Source organism: Dromiciops gliroides, chromosome 6 (genome assembly GCF_019393635.1).
Source record: "Dromiciops gliroides isolate mDroGli1 chromosome 6, mDroGli1.pri, whole genome shotgun sequence".
NCBI lineage: Eukaryota > Metazoa > Chordata > Mammalia > Microbiotheria > Microbiotheriidae > Dromiciops > Dromiciops gliroides.
Window position 1 is genome coordinate 121,421,983 of NC_057866.1, and position 25,265 is coordinate 121,447,247.

The 25,265-nt window shown below is 36.9% G+C and overlaps 2 protein-coding genes across 2 annotated transcripts in view; one reads left to right on the forward strand and one right to left on the reverse strand.

Moving 5' to 3' along the window:
• The window catches only part of ATP10D (ATPase phospholipid transporting 10D (putative)), a 120,245-nt gene extending 115,555 nt beyond the window's left edge, over positions 1-4,690 (forward strand). Inside the window, 1 exon segment of the mRNA XM_043973262.1 lies at positions 3,557-4,690. Coding sequence (XP_043829197.1) covers positions 3,557-3,911 — 355 coding nt within the window. The 3' untranslated portion in view covers positions 3,912-4,690.
• A 5,872-nt stretch (positions 4,691-10,562) lies between these two features.
• Positions 10,563-25,265, reverse strand: part of CORIN (corin, serine peptidase) — a 225,053-nt gene continuing 210,350 nt past the window's right edge. Inside the window, 6 exon segments of the mRNA XM_043972400.1 lie at positions 10,563-10,846; positions 15,987-16,120; positions 18,355-18,626; positions 21,582-21,756; positions 22,064-22,113; positions 24,564-24,680. Of these exon segments, the coding sequence (XP_043828335.1) occupies positions 10,664-10,846; positions 15,987-16,120; positions 18,355-18,626; positions 21,582-21,756; positions 22,064-22,113; positions 24,564-24,680 (931 nt within the window). The 3' untranslated portion in view covers positions 10,563-10,663.

Sequence of the window (25,265 nt, forward strand, 5' to 3'; positions counted from 1 at the left end):
ATAGCAAATAAATAAGGTGAATTACAACAAAACCAGAACAAAAAGAAGAATTAGAACCTATTATGCAGTTATATACTAACAAAAACTAAGGGAACATAAGAAAAGGAAGGATACCTTCAAAAATATAAACTATCCAAACTGTCAGAGACGCTAAACAACCCAATCTCAGAAATGGAACTAGCTGTAAAAGAACTACCAAAAGGGGAAGAAACCTCCTGGTACTGACAGATTCAACAGAGAATTTTATCAAACTTTTAATGAACAATAAGCAGCCATACAGCTTAAATTCTTCTTAGAAATTGAAAGTACCCAACCAGAATCATGTTATGAGACAAATGTAGTCTTAATACCTAAACCAGAGAAAAATAAAACACAGAAGAACTACTCTAGGTCAATATAATTAATGAATATCAATTCAAACATCTTTTTAAAATTCTGTCAAATAGACTACAGCAACTTATCCAAGAAATCATTATGACCAACCTGGATTTATATCAAAGATGCAAGGATGGTTCACTATTAGGAAATCAATACAATCACATTAAAACAACAACAACAATCCCAAAACCACATAAGCATCCCAATAGATGCAGAAAAAGCCTGTTACAAAATGCAATATTCCTTTATGCTTTTTTTAAAAAAAGGACAACAGATTATATAGATATATATAAATAGAAAAACCTTTTTTAAAAAAAATTATAATACGCATCTATTGAAAATCAAAAACATGCATCATATGCAACGGGGATACACTAGACCCTTTTCCAATAAACAGAAGTAAAGCAAGGAAGCCCACTTTCCACACTGTTATTTGATATAGTGATATAGGACATACTATCACCAACAATAAGACAAGAAAAATAAAGGCAAAAATGGGTAAAGAGGAGATGAAACCATCCCCATTTGCTGATGATATTATGTTATACTTAGAAAATCCTAGAGCATCGGCAAAGATCCTAGAAAAGATAACAGCTTTAGCAAAGTTGCAGGCTACAAAATAAAACCTCAAAAATCAACAGCATTTCTATATAATTTAAAAATCCAAGACACAATAAAAGAAAGGGAAATTCTGTTACAAATAACTACAAAATGCATAAAACGCCTGGGATCATCCTATCAAATACTTGTATAGATTTTATTATATAGTGCCCTTTAAAGAAATAAAGATTTATTTCAATAGCCGGAAGAATATTTGGTGCTCATGGCTGAATCATGCCAATATAATAAAAATGACAAACTACTTAAATTAATTTACCCTTTTAACACTATGTTAATTGCCAGGGGAATGTATTACAGTACTTGAGAAAATAATAACAGAATTCGTTTGGAAAAACAAAAGATACCCCAGGGAGAGGGTATATAGAGTCAGTGCTGGGCATCCTAATCAGAGACATAAAGGGAGGAGGGTCATGACAGAGGGGCAAGTGTCCTCTCTGTCACATGTAGAAATTGGCATTTGGGGGCAGCTAGGTGGCGCAGTAGATAGAGCACCAGTCCTAGAGTCAGGAGTACCTGAGTTCAAATCCAGCCTCAGACACTTAACACTTACTAGCTGTGTGACCCTGGGCAAGTCATTTAACCCCAACTGCCTCACTAAAAAAAAAGGGGGGGCAGCTAGGTGGTGTAGTGGCAAATATATATGTTATAGGGCAAATAATGAAAAAAAGTAGGGACTAAGGAGGAATAGCACTTCCAGATTTGAAATTTTATTATAAAGCAGCAACCATCAAAACCATCTAGTATTGGAGAAAACTAGGTAAATAAATGGAAAAGATTAGATAAGAGAAAATCAGAAACAATGGAATGCAATAACCCAGTGTCTGATAAAGTAGAAATAACAAATTACCTAGGGGGAAAAACTTATCTGATGAAAACTGGAAAGTAGTCTGGCAGAAATTAGGATTTGACCAATATCTTACACCATAACACATTCTAATATTAAGATTATGTATCCATTTAAAGATCAGACTACTTTTATAAATGAAAAAGAAACAGATCATGTACCTATCACAACTATGGGGAGTAGAGGCATTCTTAACCAAACAAGAAATAGAGGCAGCTACAAAAGATAAAATAGCTAACTTTGATCACTTGAAACTGCAATGTTTTTGCACAGACAACATTAACACACCTCTGATAAGAAGGGAAAAGAAGGAAAAAATCTTTGTATTAAATTTCTTGAAAAAGGTTTGGTGTATCAAAAATATACAAGCAATTAATTTGCATGTGCACATATATTTTCATATGTCACAATGTATGTATATCTATATTATACATATAATATATAGAATATTAAATATGTCTGTATATAAACTAATTGCTTATCTATCTTCAATACCAGACTCTTTTTTGCAATTCCTTTAATATGTTCTTTAGAAATTTTTTGTTTGTTTTTGGTGCGGCAATGAGGGTTAAGTGACTTGCCCAGGGTCACACAGCTAGTAAGAATACCAGACTCTTTTCAGAGAAATTACAAACATATGCAGGTGTGTGTGTGTGTGTGTGTGTGTGTGTAGCTAAGTCAGTCATTCCCTACTAATTAAGTGGTCAAAGGATATGACCAAATTCCTCTCCAAAGAACTGCCAAATATTCACAACCACATGAGAGAATGCTTCAAATCACTAAATAAGAGAATTGCAAGAAACAAAACAACTCTAAGGTTTCACCTTACACCTTGCAAACTGGCAAAGATGACCCCCAAAATGGCATTATTCTATATATAACCATATACACAATGACTACCCTACTGTAACATAAACAATCACATGTCCCCAAATCAAAAGTGAATGTAGCAGAATTATAAAGAATAAACATGGGGCAGCTAGGTGGCACAGTGGATAGAGCACTGGCCCTGGATTCAGGAGGACCTGAGTTCAAATCCGGCCTCAGACACTTGACACTTAGTAGCTGTGTGACCCTGGGCAAGTCACTTAACCCCAATTGCCTCACCCCCTCCCCCCAAAAAAAGAATAAACATGTGACTCAAATGATGAGATAATGAGTATACATTCCTAATATATTCCTTCATGGAGGTCTACTTGCTTTCAGACTTTTTCAGTGTACTAGTTTTCAAGTCTTTTTCTTTCTTTCTTTTTTTGTCTTTAAAAAAGATTATTTGTCATATGGGATAACTCTCTGGGAAAAGATACTGGGGAAAACTATGATGATTTAAAAGAAAATAACCAAGACATTAATGAAATTTTTAAAAACCACCACCAAACGATTACAGACCTCTTCATTGCATTATCTGCCTCATATGATCTTCCCGCATCACTGATTCGCTGGCCTACTCCTCTAAAAGGCTTCCATTTGATGATTACCATCTAACTTACTCAGAAGTGCAGCTCTCCTCACCAGTATTACAATGACTTCTTTAAACTGGTTGTCTCTAGCAAATAGGGTACTCTGGAAGTGTAAGAGCAGTGAGAGAGTAGTGATCTGTCCTTGTGCTTATTTGATTTTTTTTTTTTGGTCTAGCTGGAAAGTACTTTCCTGATTTGCTTGGGTATTTCTGAGGCAATTATGATTAATTTAATGATTCTGTTTGCCCCCTAGGTTTATATACAGAGTTCTTCAGGGATCACTATTTCCCTCTATGATATTAAGAGCTAAACACCTTGATAAACTTACTTTGGAGGAAAGGAATGAAGCTCTCAAAAAGTGGAAAGAGGCTGGAAGGACGAGGCAGATGACAGCTGTACATTCTGGTCCTACAGACACTGAAAAGCTAGGAAGAAGAAGAAACTCAGGCCCTTCTGGTGACTTCTCGATGACAGCAGCATCTTTTTGTACCAAGAAAAGAGACTCTCCTGTATTGAAAGCTACTTTAGATATAACCAATTCCTCAGGGATGGCTGTGAAGATTATACCGAGTAGTGGACATTCTATACAGAACAGCACTCAAAAATAAAGAGAAAAAAATGTTTCTTGTGATTTGGAATTGAAACGAAGGAAATGTTTCCATACCAAAAAAAAGGGGGAGATTGACTTGAATTGTTTCTTAAAGAACATGAATGTTTTAACAGGCTATGACGAGTCTATGTAAAATATGCTCTTTGTGTGTGCAATTTTAAAGAAGAGATTAAAAGGTTGACCTGGATAGTTTTTTTAATTCAATTCATTGCTGGAATCACATGCTCTTATGGAAGTTTCCAGACTTTGCAAAAGCATTTTAATTGACTTAGAAATGCAAACTATTTAAAGAAAAAATCAAATCAAATAAAAAATGTTCCATTTCACTTGGAGACCATAAAAGAATATAAACACATGCAAAGTCCTGGCATTTTCCAACTTAAGAATAGGTCAGGCCCCCAAAATCTATTTACATATCAGTCTTTTGAAAATTAGATCACCTTTCTCACATGGAAACAATGTTATGCAGGGTAGATCATTTCCTAGACCAGACTATGACAAATCTATTTAACCTGTAATGTACCCAAATATGGTAATACAAGTCTAAAAACACCACTCTCTTTCCTCAGTTCTTCCCACCTCTATATCTAGGTAGATCACTTCCCAAGTGCCTTGAGTTAAGAAACAAAGAACACTTGTTCCCACTGGGGCTCAGATCCCTCCCACTGCCTATTCCTACGTTGGGGTTATTTAAGTCGAGTTCTTAAATTGGGGGACTTCCAGTATTTCTAGATCCATGGCAGCCTTGACCAAATAAAATGTCCTATTCAAGAGCAAGTCTCAGAAAAACCCCAAACATACCTTGCAGTGTTTGGTTTTTAAAAACATCATCATCTTTTTGCTGTCATGTTCTCCAAAAACCAGGTATGCATAACTAATACTTGGGAGCAGCTTGGTAAGAGAGAAAGAATATTGGATTCGCAATCCAAGGCTAGGGACTAGACCTGTGATTTCATTGGCATAAGAAACTCCCCAGGTGAGAAGAACCCCTCTACTAATGTAGGCTGGCCCTTTCTCTGCAACCTAAAGTTTCAAAGAGCTTCCTAGATCACTAAGAGGTTAAGTAACTTACCCTGGGTCTTTCTGACCTTTTTTTTTAGGGCAATGAGGGTTAAGTGACTTGCCCAGGGTCACACAGCTAGTAAGTGTCAAATGTCTGAGGCCAGATTTGAACTCGGATCCTCCTGGATCCAGGGCTGGTGCTTTATCCACTGAGCCACCTAGCTGTCCTGTCTTTCTGAATTTGAGATGAGCTCTTTGCTGTGCCAGGATTCCTCTTGAACCCAGCTTCAAAATCTACCTCTTCTATTTGCTATTTTTGGCACTATGTTGCCCCTTCCCTTTACTAGTTTCCACATCTATAAAGTGAAGGAGTTGGTTGGACTATAAGATCTATAATTTGGCTTCCAGTTCTACAGCTATGAAGCTGTGATTAAGTAAGATACATTATGGTTTGACAAGATTATCTGTAAGACACTTCCAAAGTCTTTTTAAAAATGCATTTTAAGACAGCAAGGTGTTTGCCCTGGATGTTAATATAACAATATATACTAGTGGGGCAGCTAGGGGGTGCAGTGGATAGAGCACCGGCCCTGCAGTGAGGAGTACCTGAGTTCAAATCCGGCCTCAGACACTTGACACTGTGACCCTGGGCAAGTCACTTAACCCCAATTGCCTCAAAAAGTACTTTTTTAATATATGCTAGTTATTTATAATTACTATACCATTAATATACAAAATTTTGACATATAAAACTTCTGATAAAATGATTAAAAATAACAGGCTTAAAATGGCATTATTTGGGGGCAGCTAGGTGGCACAGTGGATAGAGCACCTACCCTGGAGTCAGAAATACCTGAGTTCAAATCAGACCTCAGGCACTTACTAGCTGTGTGACCCTGGGCAAGTCACTTAACCCCAATTGCCTCACTTAAAAAAAAATGGCATTATTTGTAACATTCATCAGTTTAATCCAATTATGAATAGTATTAAAACTACAGGGAGCCGCTAGGGTGGCGCAGTGAATAAAGCACCAGCCCTGGAGTCAGGAGGACCTGAATTCAAATCTGCCCTCAGACACTTGACACTTACTAGCTGTGTGACCCTGGGCGAGTCATTTAGCCCTCATTGCCCTGCCCCCCCCCCCGCCGCCAAAAGAAGACCAACATAGAGAGATTTAAGCAAGCATTATCTTTCCCCTCATTCCCCCATGTTATTTTTTTCTTTTAAATGAAAAATACACCACCACAGTGTAACCTATCTTGATAAGCAACCTCAAGGCTGGGGAGTGACTGCTCAGGAGTTTGGTCTTCTTTTGCCTTATGAGTAGGCACGTAAGGTAAAAATGGGCAAATTTTAGAGGAGACAGAGCCATCTTTAAATCTATAAGGTGAATTTGTATAATCATAAGATCTTTAAAAAGCATTAATATTTGTAGTACTTAGAATATTAAAGTGCAATTGAATAGAATATTCATTTGCAAGTGAATAATCCCATGGTCACAGTTTTAGGACTATAAAGATCCAAACTACTTTAACCCCAGAAGATCTCAATGAATATTATAGACAATTTTGACTTAGATATTTAAGTTAACCTACCCTTATTGTCACTTCAAAAGATGGTTTCAAAAAAAAAAAAAAAGATGGTTTCATAAATTATCCTTCCTTCACTGCTGACAGAACTGGATTCTCCCAAGGAGCCTTACCTCAATAGAATCAGAATGATAACCTGGGAAGAAAAAACTTCAAAGGGTTTGGTCCCCAGGGATTGTTGCTTTGATTAGTTTCCCAAGGCATGGTGAAGTCATGATTACACTCAGATCTACTTGATAAATGTAATCAGTTATGAGAGGAATATCTTAGAAGGAATCGCTCCAGGTAGAAAATAATAGATGTCTCTCAGTGCACCTTCACCTAGGTCTCAATGCTAAATGCTTGTCTTAGTTTACATTTTGCCCCAGAGCCTGAAAAGTCTTGACATTTCTATTTTGTTTTGGGGGGTGTTAGAGGTCACAATTTAGCGGAATGTTATTCTTTATAAATTAATTTCCCCACATGTATGTATTTCTTCTTCTTCCTTCTTCCTCCTTCTCTTCTCCTTCTCCTTCTTCATCTTTGGTAAGGTATTGGGGTTAAGTGACTTGCCCAGGGTCACACAGCTAGTAAGTGTTAAATGTCTGAGGCCAGATTTGAACTCAGGTCCTCCTGAATCCAGGGCCGGTGCTCTATCCACTGCGCCACCTAGCTGCCCTATTTATTTCTTCTTTATCTTTACTGAAGCTTTTGTTATAAATTGGTTTATGATCTCTTCCCCAGGCATCTTGAACTATCGACACGTGGGTAAATTAATGCTTATCATCAACATGTTTAAACAGTTGAGCACAGGGGCAGCATACTCCTTAGTCACATCAGGGAAAGCTGCTGCACAGTGGCCTTTAGAAGATCCTAACTGGGACCCTAATATACCTGAGCATTTTGGTAATTTGCTAGAGGCTAGGGAAACATTGTTAAAGGCAAAGGAATCCTGTGCTAGCAAAACTGATAACTGGCAAAAATTTAGAGATACCACACACTTTTACCATAGGTTTCAAAACATTTTAAGAAAATCAGTTGTTTGTTTTGTATGGCAAAACCAACCGAGGTACTGACGTGAATGGTAAATACTTGCCTCCCAAAGGAAGCAAGACAAGAATGATGGCATGAAGTTCACGTAAAAATCCTGTAACCAGATTTAGCTATTGCTGAGACAGAAGCTTGCACAAGGTTGAAAGATAAAAGAGGCAGGATTCATAAAGTAAGCATCCATGGTCAATGTCTTTAAGAGCATGTTGGGTTTTAATAAAGTTGTATGGGATTTGACTTACTAGCTCTTAAAAATCAGGTAGACAGTTGGGCAGTAGAAACTCTACGGAGCAGAACCCTAGGCTTTACCTCAAACAACTGGAATTACTCTATTTTATCCTGGTTTATATTAGTACTGACAGTATTGGAGGGGAATTTTTTTAAAAAGTAGGCTGAGGCAAAATAGCTGTCAACAGCAGCTTGAACCTATTGCAAGAGGTCAACTATCTAGAATCCCTTTCAGTCATGTAAATGTTTGTTGTTAAACAGGCTACATACGGATTAATGATATATTAACAGGATATCATTACATAAGCTTATGTGATAATATGTAAGCAGCTATGAAGAAGGACTGCACCTCGGTTTACTGTTTTGAAGGTAAAGAAATCTGTTTCATTATCTCGTACTGTAAGAATGAAGTCTTTCTTTGAAATTACTCGTGTATTAATTGTCTTGTCTACGTCAATTTCTTTGGATGACTTTTAGAACATTTTTTACACATTGAAATTAATTATATTTTGATTTTAAGGCTTATATTTGGTAGAAAGTGATGGTGACTTACTGGATCAAAAAACTCTAAACATGTCATTGAAATTTCCAAGTTATCAACTGAACAGTTCACGTGACATGGTCTTTGTAAACTGCAACATAGATCCATATGCCCTTTGAAAGAGCTAGATCCTATAATATTTTAGAAATCAACTCCAGCTCTGGGTAAAGGTTTTTTTCTTTTGCTTGTGGAACTAAAAGACATACAATTTTCAGAGCAAGAGAAAAAACCTCTCTTTTCTACTGAAAAACAAACAAAATTCCTGATTCTCTAAGAAGCAATTATCTATGTAATTCAAACTGTCCTAAAGGCCCCACTCATTGTTCAAGTTATTATTTAAATGGATTTAAGGCTTGGGCCCACAAAAACCCCTCTATTAATTTGGGGGTAGGCAATGAGGGTTAAGTGACTTACCCAGGGTGACATAGCTACTAAGTGTCAAGTGTCTGAGGCTGGATTTGAACTCAGGTCCTCCTGAATCCAGGGCCAGTGCTTTATCCACTGTGCTACCTAGCTGCCCCCCCCATATTAAATTTGCTCATATTTCATGGAAATCAGTTAATGTCCTCTCCTACCACCTTTGGGAAAGGTAATTTTAGAGTAAAGAACCCATCAGTGGTTAGAGATATAGTTACCTCTGCCTAAAGGATTTCAACAAAAGACAAGAGGTTATAATTTTTATTTCTCTTATTAAGAATAAGCATATTATATACATTTTGGCTTGACAGGAATTGAAACAAAACCAGCTGGTGATTATATTCGCTGTGAGTCACTGTAGCTGTGATAATGCTAACACATATGCTTTTGCTATAGTTAGAATACCATAGCTACCATCTTGAAGAAAATTTCACTCTTGATTCTTACAGACTATGGTCAGTGTCAAGATTCGTCTTTTGAACTACAAATATGTGTACACATAAAAAAACAGTATAAAAATACATTTATAAAATTACAAATATCATCTTTGCTTGGAATGCTGAAGCCATCAGGGTCACCAGTGGAAGGAAATCAGAGTGTTGCTACTCTAGAGGCCTTTGGGATATTGCAAAGACTGTCACATGATAAACCACCTCATGCCATTAACAAGATTTCTATTTTCAACTAATTGCATAATATGAGAAAAAATCCATTAGAAAGCCATAAATTGTCTCAAACCCATGATATATATAAAGTGGCCTAGTGCTTGATAACATGATTTTTTTTCTTTGAATTTTCACTTTAATTAAAAAAAAAGAAATTACAGCACTAGCTATCAAATACTTTCTTCCAAAAGGATTCACTTTTACTGGATGAAAATTATTAAGCTTCCTTTCCTTTAGAACATTTTAAACCCATATCTTCTATTAGAATAGTGTGAACAAGGAATAGCCTGTAAATATTCAAAAAATAACTTTGGAGAATTTTGGTTCCAATTATCAGGGAAAAAATAATTACATAAAGTCATTGTAGTTCACAGGTCTTCAAGTTGTTCTCCTTTGTTTGGCAATGGTCACTGCATTACCTTGATTATAGGTTATTCAAAAAAATCCTCACCATGCATTTTGAACCACTTAACAAAACTGGAATCAGTCAAATGCCAAATGCATTGACCAAACTCAAGCCATAGATATGATAAGGGCTGTAGAGACTCTGGGACTGTGACTTGTAAAAGTAACTTGAAATCATTGGGGGCTCATGCTGATGCAGACAACAAATAAGATCTACACTCATGAGCTCCATTTTCACATTTCATCTCTATGTGCATGCCACTGAGCTTCTCCCTCCATGGCAGGTTTCAGCATAGATTATCAGAATCATATACAGTAGATCACAGACATAGTGATGTGACTTCTAAATAATTTTAGCTCTCAGTAAACCAAAAGCAAGTCCCTCATGTTAACGTGGAAATTTGCTACTATTCTGCAGCAAGGTCAGTTGGAGCTAGCAGAAAAAGCTATTCTCCCATGATATTGATTCCACTTTTATATTGATTAAAAAAAAAAAAAAAGCTTTCCCTAACCTGTGTCTTACCAATTGCATTCTTCATTTGAACTGAGTTTTGATAATTTTGTGGTATACACAAGGTTAGGCCAGGCCATGTGATAGGGTTGTATCTGTACCTTTAGGGCCTCTCTTTGTTTTTGAAATGACACCACAGTATCATGGAAGGAAGGAAGGAGAGGAAAGGAAGGAAGGAGAGGAAAAAAAAGTAAAAGAAAGAATAAAATTAGAGCAAATAAAAGTAAGAGAACCAGCAATATCTGCCTAGGCCGGTGAAAGGTTACTCATCTGGGCCACGCTGTCACATTGTCCTCCTGTAGAAAGTGCTTCCTTCAGTGTCTCCCACAAAAGTTGAAGAGGCAGTCTTCTTTACTTTGCTAATCAATTGAGCAGAAAGGTATGGATGTATATTTGCCGTTCAATCCAGTCAACAAAATGTGAAACGTTACTATAAACACCTGGTCCCAGAACTTTGGAAAAGCAGACTGAGCCCCATGAAGTCAAGCCAAACAATGTCCACTGGCCTCCAGGACGCTCGCAAACAAGAGGCCCACCACTGTCACCCTGTAAAAATAAAGAATGACAGAGGATGATCACTGTTGTTTCCAGCACTATAACATTTTTCCATATTAAAGCCTACTTTGACCAATTTACTTGAAGAATCTACAAAGCTGCAACTGTTTCCACTGTGATTATGACTTGAGGTTAAAGTTCATTGTTGCGATTTTCAAATTAATTATGATGTTTTTACCAGGACTTTTAATGGAAGAAGAGGAGGAGGAACAAGATTCTCACCTTCTCCTATGAAGAGGGAATTTTCTTGGCTTCTTTTCCATATATTCAGCAAATATATGTTAAATGGTAAACAAAAAGGGGAGAACAATTCTAAGGCACTAGAACAGATATAAATAGATATGGGTTCATCATAGACTTAGAGCTAGAAGGAATCCAACTTTATCCTCTCCTTTTACAGATGAGACAACTGAGTCCAGAGAAGTTAAGTGATTTGTTAAAGGTTACTCAGGTAAGTAGCAAAGCCAGGATTCAAATCCAGGTCCCCAGATTCCAAATCTAGTACTCTTTCCATCACACCATAATTGGGGTGGCTTCCTCACATAATGAATATCTAAAGTTGTTCAGAGCTGTATCACTATCAAATAGAGAAAGCTTGATTAGGTCACACTGGTGAAGTGGAGAATGGAAGAAGGATTTAGAAAAATCTGTCTTTGAAGTTTCTGTAAAACTGGACATATAGAAGAACAAAAGGTAGATATATAGCTATTCTTCTAGAACAAAAGCCCTTCATTCTAGAACTACTACAATGGGGCCTAAGGAAAAAATTACGATCCCCAAAAACGAGTGTATAGGCTTTCATAAAACAAGCACACAGGGTCAGCTAGGTGGCGCAGTGGATAGAGCACCAGCCCTGGATTCAGGAGGACCTGAGTTCAAATCCGGCCTCAGACACTTGACACTTACTAGCTGTGTGACCTTGGGCAAGTCACTTAACCCCCATTGCCCCATAAAAATAAATAATAAAACAAGCATACAAGTATTGGAATAGCATTATATTTGTATCTCTCCATACTCCCAGCTTATTTTTCTGCTTATACGTGTGAGAGAATTTTGCCCTGTAAAAGAATATTTTCAATCTAAAGTCAACTGAAATTCCTTCTGTTACCCACTGGACTCTCTAATTCAGGTTATTGGGATAAGAAATAACAAAAACGCTCAGAAAAAATGTATAAATACAAGTATGTTCATATATTACTTCGTATCTTTAAGAGGAAGATGGTATCTCCCACAAAAGTCCTATTCAATTGCCTCATTGTCTAAGAGGTAATGTATAATACTGTTATCTATGACTTACAAGGAATTTACACAAACATATAACATCCAGAGCCTTTCTCCAAAAGGCATAAACAAAGAAAACAAAAGATTTACAAAATATGAAATGCAAAATGTCAACAATTATGTGAAAATGTCCGCATCACTAATAAAAGAAATTGAAATTAAAATAATTCTTACATTTTACCTCATATCCAATCATACCATATTTTTGGTAAAGATGATTTGGGGATTTTTTTGGTCTTATCTTATGATTTCATTGGTGTAGGAATATCTGGTGGAAACTAACTTTATCAGTGTAGGTTAGCAACTCTTTTGCAATTTATGATCTTAGAAAATTCCCAGGGCAAGTATTAAGTGACTTGGGGGGGTGAGAACTGTGATTTAATCTATGTGTCTAACATTAAACTTGAACTTGGGTCTTCTTGATTCTGAGGCTGACTCTCTATTCACTACAACTTTCTGCCTCTAGAAAAGATAAAGAAATAGCCAATATTGCAGGGGCTATGGTAAGTCAGTCTCACTAATATATTTGTAGTAATGCTGTGAATTGACTCAATCATTCTAGAAAAGAATTGGGACTTACATAAGAAATGTCAATAAACTGTTCATATAAGCACGACAAATTATCTCTGTTTGGCCTGGTCTACAATAATTCTACTATCCTAAAACATAGAATAAACAATGGCTGGTGACCTTCCTATACTGTGATTTTAAGAACATTATTTAATATAATTACTGGTAAATAAAGCAAAGATATATTTCTTTACTGGGTCACTCTACCTTCTGTGAGAAAGGTACAACAGTAATTCTTAGGCCTAAGATTGACATAATGGACAGTATTGAGAAAACTGCTTTGCCTTAATGAAGTGATAAAGGATAATCAAGTGGGTAAAGGGGGGAAATGGCATAATCCACTGAAGACAATTCTATTAGGCAACTTCATTAGCCAATGAATGATCTTTGGTAACAGGAAAAAACTTAATTTTTTTCCACATAAAGGATCTTTGTCAGAGAAAAACAAAGAATGAAAGATAAACAGTTTTGAAATAATAGGCAACGTTGAAGACGGTCATTAGTAATCTTTTATGTTAGTACTGAGAGGGATTTCATCAGATAATCAACAACCGTATCCAGCCTGGTTCAGAAATCCAGCCAAGAAGAAATGTGCACAGTTAATGTTGCTGTCTTTTTGGTTCGTTTTCCTTCTTCCCCTTTGGATTCCAATTATAAATGGTCTACTTTAATGAGGATTAAAGGTGAGACTGTAAAACATAGTCTACGCATCAAAGATTGCTTAGAGTAACCCATTTACTCCATTTGATCCAGTTTATCAGCTAATAGCAGGTACTATAGAATTGGAAGCAGTAAGTCTGTGATTGATCTTCATCTGACCTAATAATAAGGAGACCATGTTTAATGCTAATTTTGCATCTAGGGATTTGTTTGAATAATACAAGAACCAAAAAGAAAGTAAAGAACCAAGGAAAACTGACTTGTCTCTACTGTCAATGCAGGAAGGGAAGGAAGTGGAAAGATGGGAGAGGAAGAGTAGAAATCCCTTCATTGTAAAATGTCACAGGCTGCAGAGCTATAAAGAACCCTAGATTTCATCCAGTCCAAACTTCCCATTTCATAAATGAGGAAAGAACATGATAGTAGAGGGGAATGTGAATAGACAGCATTTGAGCTAAAAAATGTTTTAAAAAATATCTCCTTGTTTTTGAAGCTTGAAACCTCAATGTCAGTCTAAAGTGGGTGTGGTAGCCAAAAAAAGTGAATGTGATCTTAGGATATGGTGAGAAGAATTAGTTCTAGAATGTAAGAGATGATAACCACACTTTATGCCATCTAGTAAGACTACATCTGGAGTACCAAGTCCAGTTCTAAGCATTATATTTTCAGAAAGACATTGACCAGCCAGAGGACTTGTAAAGGGAGATAACTAGGATGTTTGCAGGTCTCCCAATCACCCAAAATGAAAAGGGAATTGCACTTGTTCTTGATGGCAGGAATAGAAGTGGTGGGAATTACTTTCAGAGATGCGCATTTAGGCTTGATATTAGGAAAAATTTCTTAATGAGTTGAGTTGTTCAGAAGTGAAATGGGCTACTTCAGAAGATAGTGAGTACCCCTCACTTTGTATTTTAACACAGGCCAGATGAAAATTTATTAGGGATGCAATTGAAGGGGTTGTCCATCAGGACTAAACAGTATATTTACTGCAGACACAAAGAGAAGAAATAACTTAACAATGATCTTCCAAATAGCAAGAAGCAGAGGCCAGATTCAAACCAGGGTCCTCTGAATTCTAAATCTAAAACTCTTTCAACTATTTCAGTCTGCCTCTTTCATATACAGCTTGGCAAAACTAGAAAATGAAAAATAGCCTATAATTGTGCTAGGTTGTTTTTGTCACTCATTTTTCTTAAAAATGACCTGAAAGTACTTCCCTAGCATTAATTGAGAAAGTATCTTCAGTAATTGTCTTTTGTGAGCACTGACCCCAGAAAAGCTACTTTTTCCAGGTTTCATAAAATTTCAGTCCCTGAAACCTACAAGCCAAGCTGAAAAATATGACAGGAAGTGTCTGTGAAACCAGCAGGTTGGTACTTTAGGAGAAATCTTGAGGAGTCTTCAGCCTTTGTTTTTCCCCATCATGGTAGAGTCACGAAATGTGTATCACTTTGGCAAGTCACACCTTTCCCAAAATGACTACCACAAAAGTCAGTTGTGTTTCATATAACAACTGAAAACGACATTTAAAAAATGGTAGCTGCCATGGTGTATTTCTTCTTCAGTTAGGTGATTTGATGGCTAAAGTTCCTACCTTCCCATTGCTTAAGGATACTGAAAAATTAAGTTGGGAAACAGGGTTTCTACATCAATCGGTTAATCAATAATCATTCATTAAGCATCTATTATGGCGAGACACATGGTAGGGAAAGGAAATAGAAACTAGGCCTGTGATTTTGTTGGGAAAGGGAACTCACAAATGAGGAAACTCTATCAGTGCTGGTTCGTATTTCCTCTGCAACTTAATAGACTTAGAGTTGCCTAGAGAAAAGAAAGGTAAGGTCTCTTGCCCGGGAATATGAAGCTAGCATATGTCAGAGGCACGACTCAAACCCAGATCTTCCTTGTTTCAAGGTTAGCTTGCTTTCCACTACTCTTTTTTTTTTTTTTTGCGGGGCAATGGGGGTTAAGTGACTTGCCCAGGGTCACACAGCTAGTAAGTGTCAAGTGTCTGAGGCTAGATTTGAACTCAGGTACTCCTGAATCCAGGGCCGGTGCTTTATCCACTGTGCCACCTAGCTGCCCCATCCACTACTCTTGACAAAAATGAAATAGTTCCTGACCATGGTCATACCTGTGATTCATGAAACTCACTATTGTCATGCATTTCATGCAAAATGTATGAATGTATACTGAGGGTATGTAGAGAGTTCATATAAGTTAGGGCTAGAAGGGGACCATCTACTCAAAGGGTATAGAGGTAGAAGGGATCTTTGGGATCATATAATCCAACCCCAATACTTAACAGATGAGGAATGTGAGACCCAGGGAAGTTAAGTGATTTTCTAGACATGACACAGGTAATAAGCAGCAGACCAGATCCCTCATTTAAAAGGTAATAAAACTGAAGCCAAGATAGGTTAAATGACTTCCCCCAAAATCATGAAATAAGCATAATATTAACCTGGGTGGAAGGAAAGATAAAATTAGAAACAATTACAATTTCTGCAGCCAAGTGGCTTATAAAATAAAAGTATAAAATAATATTAATGAATTTATAGAAGCACTATCATTATTTTTTCATAAATCAATATGTTTGGCAACTAGAGGAACTACTCACCATACAGGAGTCCACAGTGCCAGACTCATAACCTGCACATATCATTCTGGTGGTAATCGTTTTCATATCAAAGTAGGACTGGCACTGTTCCAGAGAAATAATACGGACTTCTCCCTCTTGAAGTTTAAAAGGCACTAAAAATTTTTAAGAGATGGTAAAATTACACATAAAATAAAGGCCTGTGGAATTTTAAATTGAAAAGTTTTTTTTTTCAAAGTAGAAAAACGTTTTTATCCCTTACTGAAATATTTCAGTAACATTTACACTTGTTTTCTAGAATCAAAGGAATTTTGGAGCACGAAGGAACTTTAGGAATCATTTGTCCATCCTCCTCATTATGAAGATAAAGAAAGAGACTCAAGGGTCGGGGGGAGACATTTGCCTAAGGAGGCAAACCTCAGGCCTCTTGCCTCCTATTCTAGGGCTCTTCCCACTACACAATATTACTTTACTTTCACTATGGTACAGGACCTTGGACATGAACCTAAGCCTTGGAGGTGTCAGTGAAATCATGGATTTTGGAGCTAAAGGGGACCTTTTAAAATCATATACTTTAACTCTGTCATCACACAGATGAGAAAATCAAGACCCAAAGATAGGGCAGCTAGGTGGTACAGTGGATAAAGCACTGGCCCTGGATTCAGGAGGACCTGAGTTCAAATCTGACCTCAGTCACTTGACACTAGTTGTGTGACCCTGGGCAAGTCACAACTCTCATTGCCCTGCCCCTCCCCCCAAAATTAAAAAGACCCAAAGATAGCTAACTTATTCAATCACATCCAGATAATTGGTTTTTTTTCCCCACAGGATACTGATATTTATGTTTAGAATAAGACAGGCATGACCCGTGCAAGTTGGAAATTGTGTCTCATGGCACACTGGAACCAATGCTCTTAACATTTAAGAGGCTTTGAAAAACTCACGAAGAGTAAATAGTACTTTTTGTCCTGGCAAACAACATGAAGAGGGTGTTAGAGATCCGAATGTCATCTATTGGGTATAATAACACCATATGTAAGGCCATAGCATGTGAAAGTTTTCTCAAAATAATTACAGATTACTTGAAGGCAGAAGGTATGAATCTAAATGTGAGAACAGTTTTATAAAGTTTCTTCCACAATATCCTTTTCAGAGACTGATAATAAATCAGAGGGTTGCCAAGCTTCCTTATTAGTCTTATTAGGGGAAGAAAAACAATTGTAAAATGCTTTCAGGGTTATAAAAGGAATGGTATGTTCAATATTGTTTCATATTTGATGTGGAAATTTTAGGTGAAATACCATCCAAAGTAATATGGAGAGTGCTCTGATCTCATATTATCACTGCACGTTTTTGTTGATTGCAGCTATTATTCTATTTTAAACTTTCAAGTAGACCAAACAGAATAAGACAGAATTAACAGCACTTAGAAGGGAGAGGTAGAGCTAATTCATTATTACTTAAACATTTGTACTATCCTGGGATTAAAACCCTTCTAATTAAATAAGAGAGTAAACCATTGTTCTTTTTTTTTTTAAGTTTGTTCCCAGTAGAATTGTGATTGTTTTAGGGGGTTGAAAGTACTGCTAGACTTTACTATAATTTAAACACACTGGTCAACTGAAATATCATGAATAACAAAAAAAACCCCACAAAAAATCCTTGCATAACTTGTTTGATTGGATAATTTCAATGTTTTATGGTATGTTTTGATCAACATCAAATGGAGATGGGGAGGGGAAAAACAAACTGGTTCTGTGAAAATATCTCTTTTCTCCATTAGTGGCATGCTCATTCAACTTTTATCTTTATATTCCAGTCAGTTATTTTGCTCTCACTGTTTAACAACAACAAAAAACCCACAAGAAAAGAAATATCATGAATAGACCATAACTGAATATAGGCCAGGATTCTGGTGGTCCTAAGATTTCACCACTGACCTTACTCTGCATTGCCTGGACATTTTGCATCCATCCCAGTCTTGTTGTGCTTCTACCTTTTGGCCATTGCCTGTCTTTATTATGGACTTGTCCTATACTTAGTTGGTGTGTAGGGTATATCCAATATATGAATGCATTTTGATGAATATCTAATAGCCCACATGGGGTAGTGGTCTAAAATGTTTGTGACTCTTAGATACAGTTCAAAACTGTCTCTTGGCACAGAAAGTGTAATCATCTGCTAGTTACACACTGAGCCTAGAAACCTACTTTAAACATAGTTAACTTGAATATTAGGGAAAGTCTACAGTCTCACAAACTTTTTACATCAGAATGGATCTTTTCCTTAAAAAATCAAGGAAATGGATAAACTATCACAGTGATTTGACATCACAGCTAGCCAGCACGTAACAAAAGCATCATTAAATTCCTGTAAGATTCTGACTTACTTTTGTTGCCCATATGTCCCCAGCCTGTGATGTAACAATAAGTATCGGGCTCTACCACCTGTTCTGATCTGGGCAAACAGACTGGACGGACATAACTGGTCTCACTGATATCTTCATTTAGTTCCACAATGCTGATATCATAGTCAACCACTGCTCTGTTGTATCGAGGATGTAAAATAATCGTCTTCACTAGACGAGTCTGCATAAAGATCGATGGGTGATCCAGATTGTTTATACCAAGCACCACTTTCCACACAGCAGCATTTTCTCTCCTTAAATAGCATATTAAGAAGTATTAACATTTGAACTCAGATTATCTTTCTAAATACAGATGGAAACTTTCAAACTGTAAATTCTAAGAACTTCTATTTAGGTGTTTTAAGGTTTATAAAATATTTTACATATATTATCTCTTTGATGGTTACAACATGCCTTTCTGGCAGGTATTACAGGAATTCTTAGTGACATTTTACACATCAGGAAACTGAAAGCTTGGGAATATTAAATAGTTAATTTGTAGTCATATAGTTTGTAAATATTAAAAGGAAATGTTTTAATCTTATGTGTTTCTTGAATTCAAATTCACCCCTTCTACTAATCCATTGCTCTTTACACTATGCCATATTGCCTTTTAGTTATTAATTTGTTATTATTTATCTAATCTTCTTAGGTGGAAATCTGTAACAGCTCATTAATTCAGGAATGGTTAAAAATATGGCATGTGAATATAATGGAATACCATTGTGCTGTAATAAATGATAAAAGGGAAAGTTTCAGAGAAACCTGCAAAGACTTCATATGAACCAGTACAAAGTGAAGTGAGTAGAATCAGGAGAACAATTTATATATTAAATAGCATTGTAAAGATAAACAATATTTAAAAACTAAGGAACTCTGAGCAATGCAATGACCACCCACAACTCTAGAAGACCAATAATAAAGCAAGTTATCAAAGTCCTCCTAGAGAGACGATAGATTCAGTATGAACAAAGAGTATATACTTTTAGGCATGGCCAGTGCTGGAATCTATCATACTTGACTACACATATTTGATACAAGGATTTTCTTTTTCTTTTCCTCAGAGGTAGGGGAGAAAAGAAGGGAAATCAATTTCTGTTCATTGAAAAAAAATTAAATTAAAAAATGAAATCGCAATGCATCTTTTTTATTATTTACACTAGAAAACATTTAAATAATTAACTGAATGGCTGATAAACAAATTCCCACAATATGCAAAAAGCAAAGATTATACTTCCAAAAAGCAAAATTCTGAATAACAGAACATGTTAAAGGCTAAGTTCTCATAATGACTGATTAAAGTAGGAAGAGGAGACTGAAGGAGGCTCAAAGGAGAATGAAAAAGATAAGAGAAAAGGAAGCCTAAAGGACTACTCCTAGGAATAGGGAGTGCCGTGAGGAGAAGAAATACTTAGGGAATCCTAATGAAAATGTGCTGAAAGCATCAATCATATTCTATGCTGGCTTTGTTTTTCCTATTTTAATGAAAAATAACTAAAGCTATGTTGTAACAGTAACAATGAAGGAATTGAGTACTAGATAACATCTAAAAGGGTCTCTTCAATTCATAGGAAGAAGCTCATGACCTGGGAAATTAATACATTCATTTGAGGTTATTTATCTTAGTCTCCCTCTCATTTGTTCAAGTTGCTTAACCTATCCAGTTACTTCAGTGATAAACATTTAACAGTATTGGGCATTATGAAAAGAAAGAAAAGAAAAGAAAGGAGAGGGAAGGAGGAAAGAAAGAAATATATCAATTCCATTTAAATGACTAGAAATCAATTTATATCAGGCAAGATGCTTATTTTAAGGGAAGAAATCACATACAAACCAAATTGCTCAGTGTAACTGAGTTGTGTCTAATAGCATCTCACTATGTACAACTGACTTCCATGAAAAGGATCAAAGCTGTTTCATTAAGAAACAGCAAAAGCAAGTGGTAATATTTCACTTTTGGATGCCCAGAATCATTAGGAAGTTCTTATTAAAAGATAAAATCTATACCCATTCCTTAGTCCCAGTTCTCAACACAAAATAAGTCTTATCCTGTTTCCATATAACATCTTTTCATATATTTCAAATAAATATGCTACCTCCAATAAGCCTTTTCATTTAAGATTAAACATCTCAAATTCTTTTAACCATTCCTCATATGACATGATTTTTATTTTTTCCTTTATAATTGTTTTTAGCTTTTAAAGTTTATTTTCAGTTCTAAATTGTCTTTCTCCTTCCCCTCTCCCCTTTATTGAGAAGTTAAGAAAAAGAAATCCCATTACACATATGGATAGTATGAGATGATGTTTTTAGACCCTTTTCCTGGTTGTCTCCTTTTGGATATCATATAGTTTATGAACATAATTCATAAAATGTCAAGTCTAGAACTAGACACAGTAGTCTAAATGCAGTCTAACCAGACCAAAGTAAACCAAGATAATAACCTGCCTCAATCTGGATACTAGATTTCTGTTCATGTAGACTGAGATTTCATTAGCTTTTTTTTTTTTTTGGAAATTTCATCATGCTTTGGGCTCATATCGAGTCTGTAGTCAATTAAAACTCTTAGGTCATTTCCAAATGATCTGCTAAGCCTACACTTACCTATTTTGTACTCATATAGTTGATTTTTTTTGAAGCTAAATTCAGAGCTTTATATTTATAGTTGTTAAATTTTGTCTTCTTAGTTTTGTTTCAATGATCCAATCTGTTCATACCACACATCACATCTTTTGATACCATGTCCCTTTCCTTAAGCATAAACACATACTACTACTCAGTTGTCATGCTTTGCATACGTCATCCAGATCCTTCAACAAAATGTACACTTGGACACCCAATGTAGATAGGCAAAGGTGACCATGAATGAACAACTGGATGAATTATTTAAATTCGTTTATCTTTTTGGGAAATTTATGACTGCAGTCTTCTTAACTTAATCTTCCTATTATTGAGGGGGTTTACATGACACATGGAAAAATCTCTCTAAGTACATTTGGTCCACTGCTAATCATAAGCAGCACCACATGCTTCACCACCAATGGATACTGACCACAAGAGAGGCCAGCCATTCCTTCTCTGTTTCCACAGACTGATAAGATGTACCATATACAATAGCATGACAAAAAAAAACCCAACAGACTCTGGTTGCAAATGTATATAGGACAAAACAGATTCATATGTAGCTAAACAAAACATGTATGACTCACCCCTCAAAACAGTGAGCAACAGTCAGAACCCATTTTTTGGCAATGAGAACACAACCACAAATGTGTCCACTTGGATCACTCTGCAAGGAGCATTGCCATGGCCACCTTCCAGGGCGACTTGTTCTGCCACCCAGAATCCTCTTATACATACGAGCTGCAGGACGACGGCCACAGTCTGCCAATGAACAGAGACCACAGAAGGTTATTCATCCACTGACATCCAGATGTCATGCAGATGCATCCTTAGTTGAGATATTTTTCATTTTGGGGGGCAGCTAGGTGGCACAGTGGATAAAGCATTGGCCCTGGATTCAGGAGCACCTGAGTTCAAATCAGACCTCAGACACTTGACACTTACTAGCTGTGTGACCCTGGGCAAGTCACTTAACCCTCATTACCGCCCCCTCCCAAAAAAGATATTTTTCATTTTTGGGTTGAGTAAATCAACAAAATTATATTTATGCCAGCACCATCTCTCTTACCTTGTTCAGAACACAAGAGAGAAATTCGACTTCTGCTTTGACAAGGGTGCCTATATTTAGAGAAATAAAACAGTATACATATTAACTTGCATCTCTGATAATCACCACAAACATTACATTGATGAATGAGTAAAAGAGTTCAAGGATCTATGATCTAGTCAGCAATAATGATTTTGACAATTTGAAATCCCTCTACAACTTAACTGCTCTGGCCAAAATTTTAAAAAATCATAATTCAAGTCTATATTCCCAGGATAATCAACCCACATATCAGTACTCTCTGCTTCTCTAAGAGCAAGCTTCTCCTGAAAGTTATCTACTCCCTAGTAGGATTTACTGAGTAATGTATAGGGAAATGAATGAATGAATAAAAAATTCATTTATCAAATGTTTGCTATGTTCTTAGGTCTACATAAAAGTGCGATAGTCCCTGCCCCCAAGGAGCTTATATTCTAATAGGGGAAGACAACATATACAGGGTAGTCACAGAATCAAGGATCATGGATTTTGAAAGTTGAAAAGGACATCAATGGTCATAGAATCCAACCCATACACTAGAGTGCACCTAACAAGTGACTGATTGCCTGCCTCTTCTTTCTTTTCTTTTTGCGGGGCAGTGAGGGTTAAGTGACTTGCCCAAGGTCACACAGCTAGTAAGTGTCAAGTGTCTGAGGCCAGATTTGAACTCAGGTACTCCTGAATCTAGGGCTGGTGCTTTATCCACTGCACCACCTAGCTGCCCCCCAGAGACGGCACTTTAACCAAGGCCAGAGGTGCAGTCAATAGAGTTCAGAACCTAGAGTATGGAAGCCCAGAGTTGAAATTTCACCTTAGACATTTGCTATTGTGACCCTGGGCAAGTTGTCTCAGTTTTTTCATCTATAAAATGAGGATAATAATAGCACCTACACCACTGGGTTGCTGAGAGATTAAAATGAAATGCCAACCTTGAAGCAAAATATAAATGCTAATTAATACTGTTATCATTATTATGGTTATCATCCCAACTCTTTCTGACCCTAAAAGTATATCACTCTATCCACTACCATACACTGCCTCAAAAGTTGTGACTTCATTGATTACCAGGATGATTCTCTTCTGGCTGGCTAGAAAGGTATCCCACTTGCCTCTCACCACTATGTATCCACCCCTCTCAAACTGAAGACTCAGTTGAGAAGATTAAATATTCAAGCACTGTAAATGAAAAATATTTGAAAACTAAAAAGGGCTCCAATCGCATCATTCTCGTTTTTCTTTCCTTTTTTAGGCAAGGGAGGGCAAACTTTAAAGAACGGTGACAACTTTTCATTTTAAGAAATGAGCTTTCAGTTAAGCTCTTAGTATAAGTCTCAAGCTGTTAATTGTCAATAGTTATATTTTGGACCTTTTATTTCTGTCTCAAGAAATTCATCCTGACTCCAGGCTTTCAGCTCTTTTCCGAAGCTCTGTGCCTATGTTCATGAGGGGAGTGTATCATTGTTATCAATAAAGCCACCATATTCAGAGAAAGGAAGGAAGGAAGGACATTCATCCTGAATCAAAGGTTCTTTTTTTTTTTTTTTAGTGAGGCAATTGGGGTTAAGTAACTTGCCCAGGGTCACACAGCTAGTAAATGTTAAGTGTCTGAGGCCAGATTTGAGGTACCATATACTCTAGGTACTCCTGACTCTAGGGCTGGTGCTCTATCCACTGCGCCACCTAGCTGCCCCAGACTCAAAGGTTCTTTAACAAACTTTTTTCACTTTGTAGATTATGAAATACAGACATCTCATCATCCTGCAAGATCACACCAGCCTTGAACCTCAAACCTCCAAAATACCCTTTGCCCCGGGGTTCCTCCCTCTCTCTAATTTGGAGAGGGTGGAGGGTATATGGTGGAAAACTTTCCCCACATCCTCCAGAGGGCTCCCAGAGCACTCATGTCACCATTTCCTATCAAGGTGTATTCCTATTAACTTCTATCATGCCCCAAGCTGTACTTTTCCCCACTCCCTCAACCTCTGCATCTGTCTCTCTCTCTGTGTCTGTCTTTCTCTGTGTCTGTCAATCTCTCTGTGTCAATCTCTGTCTCTCTTTGTCCCCTCCCACTTTCAGCTTCTTTTTACATATTGTCTTCACTCTTTAGATCATGAGCTCCTTGAACGTAGGGACTGTCCTTTGACTGTTTCTTTGTATCCCTAGCATTAGCACAGCACTCAGACATATCAGGCACTTAATAAATGTCTAATGGCTAACTGACTTGACGATTTGTTCTGAGATCAAAGACTAAGGGCCCTTCCCCTTTGTCATAACAGTCTCTGTTAAGAGCCTTAAAAATCAAAATTAAAAGAAATGAAATCCTATCTCCAAGTCTGGAAAGTGAAAACAGAATGATATTGAAATTAAAGAGCCACTTCGTATGTGTGCTAGGAAATTTGGTATTGACAAAGGTCACAGGCTGACTTGTGCATTTGCCAACTGTGTCTCCTTAACTTCGATGCACCCTTTACCCATCCCTTACCCTTTTACTAGAAGTTCATGGAGAGTGCTTGCATTTTTATGCTGCCAGTCTGAGCGCAGAGTCAGCCACTTCCAAGGATGTCTCTGTTCTTGTATAATTTTGGTCACTGACGGCTCCCTAGGGAAGGAAAAAATACAGTGTAAATATTCAAGGCACAATTAATTTTTACTCAGCAAACATCCATTATTAACAAAGGGGAAGATTCTAAGAGACTACATAACATTCATTCTAGCCCCCAAAAAAGAGACCATTGAATTATAATTCAATTTTGGCATCAGCTCAGGCTTGTTTACCATTTTATCACGCTTACCAGGAAAGACTTAGAACTAGGGGAGAAGAGTAAGGAAGAGAAATGTCCAAAGTACTCTGGAGGCTCCAAAGATTGAGATTTTCACAGCTGTTTTATACATTCCCCTTTCTGACCAATGTTTGTCGTTGAGGAAGTTTTTAAGTTAAAAGTTTTAGCATCTTGTCATTAATGGATATTTAGCCATTTCTCCAACTTGTTAAAAAACCATATACCGCAAGCCTGTCTTCAAGTGGCCTTCTTCTTCTTCTTCTTCTTCTTTTTTTTTTTGGTGAGGCAATTGGGGTTAAGTGACTTGCCCGGGGTCACACAGCTAGTAAGTGTCTGAGGCCGGATTTGAACTCAGGTACTCCTGAATCCAGGGCTGGTGCTTTATCCACTGTGCCATCTAGCTG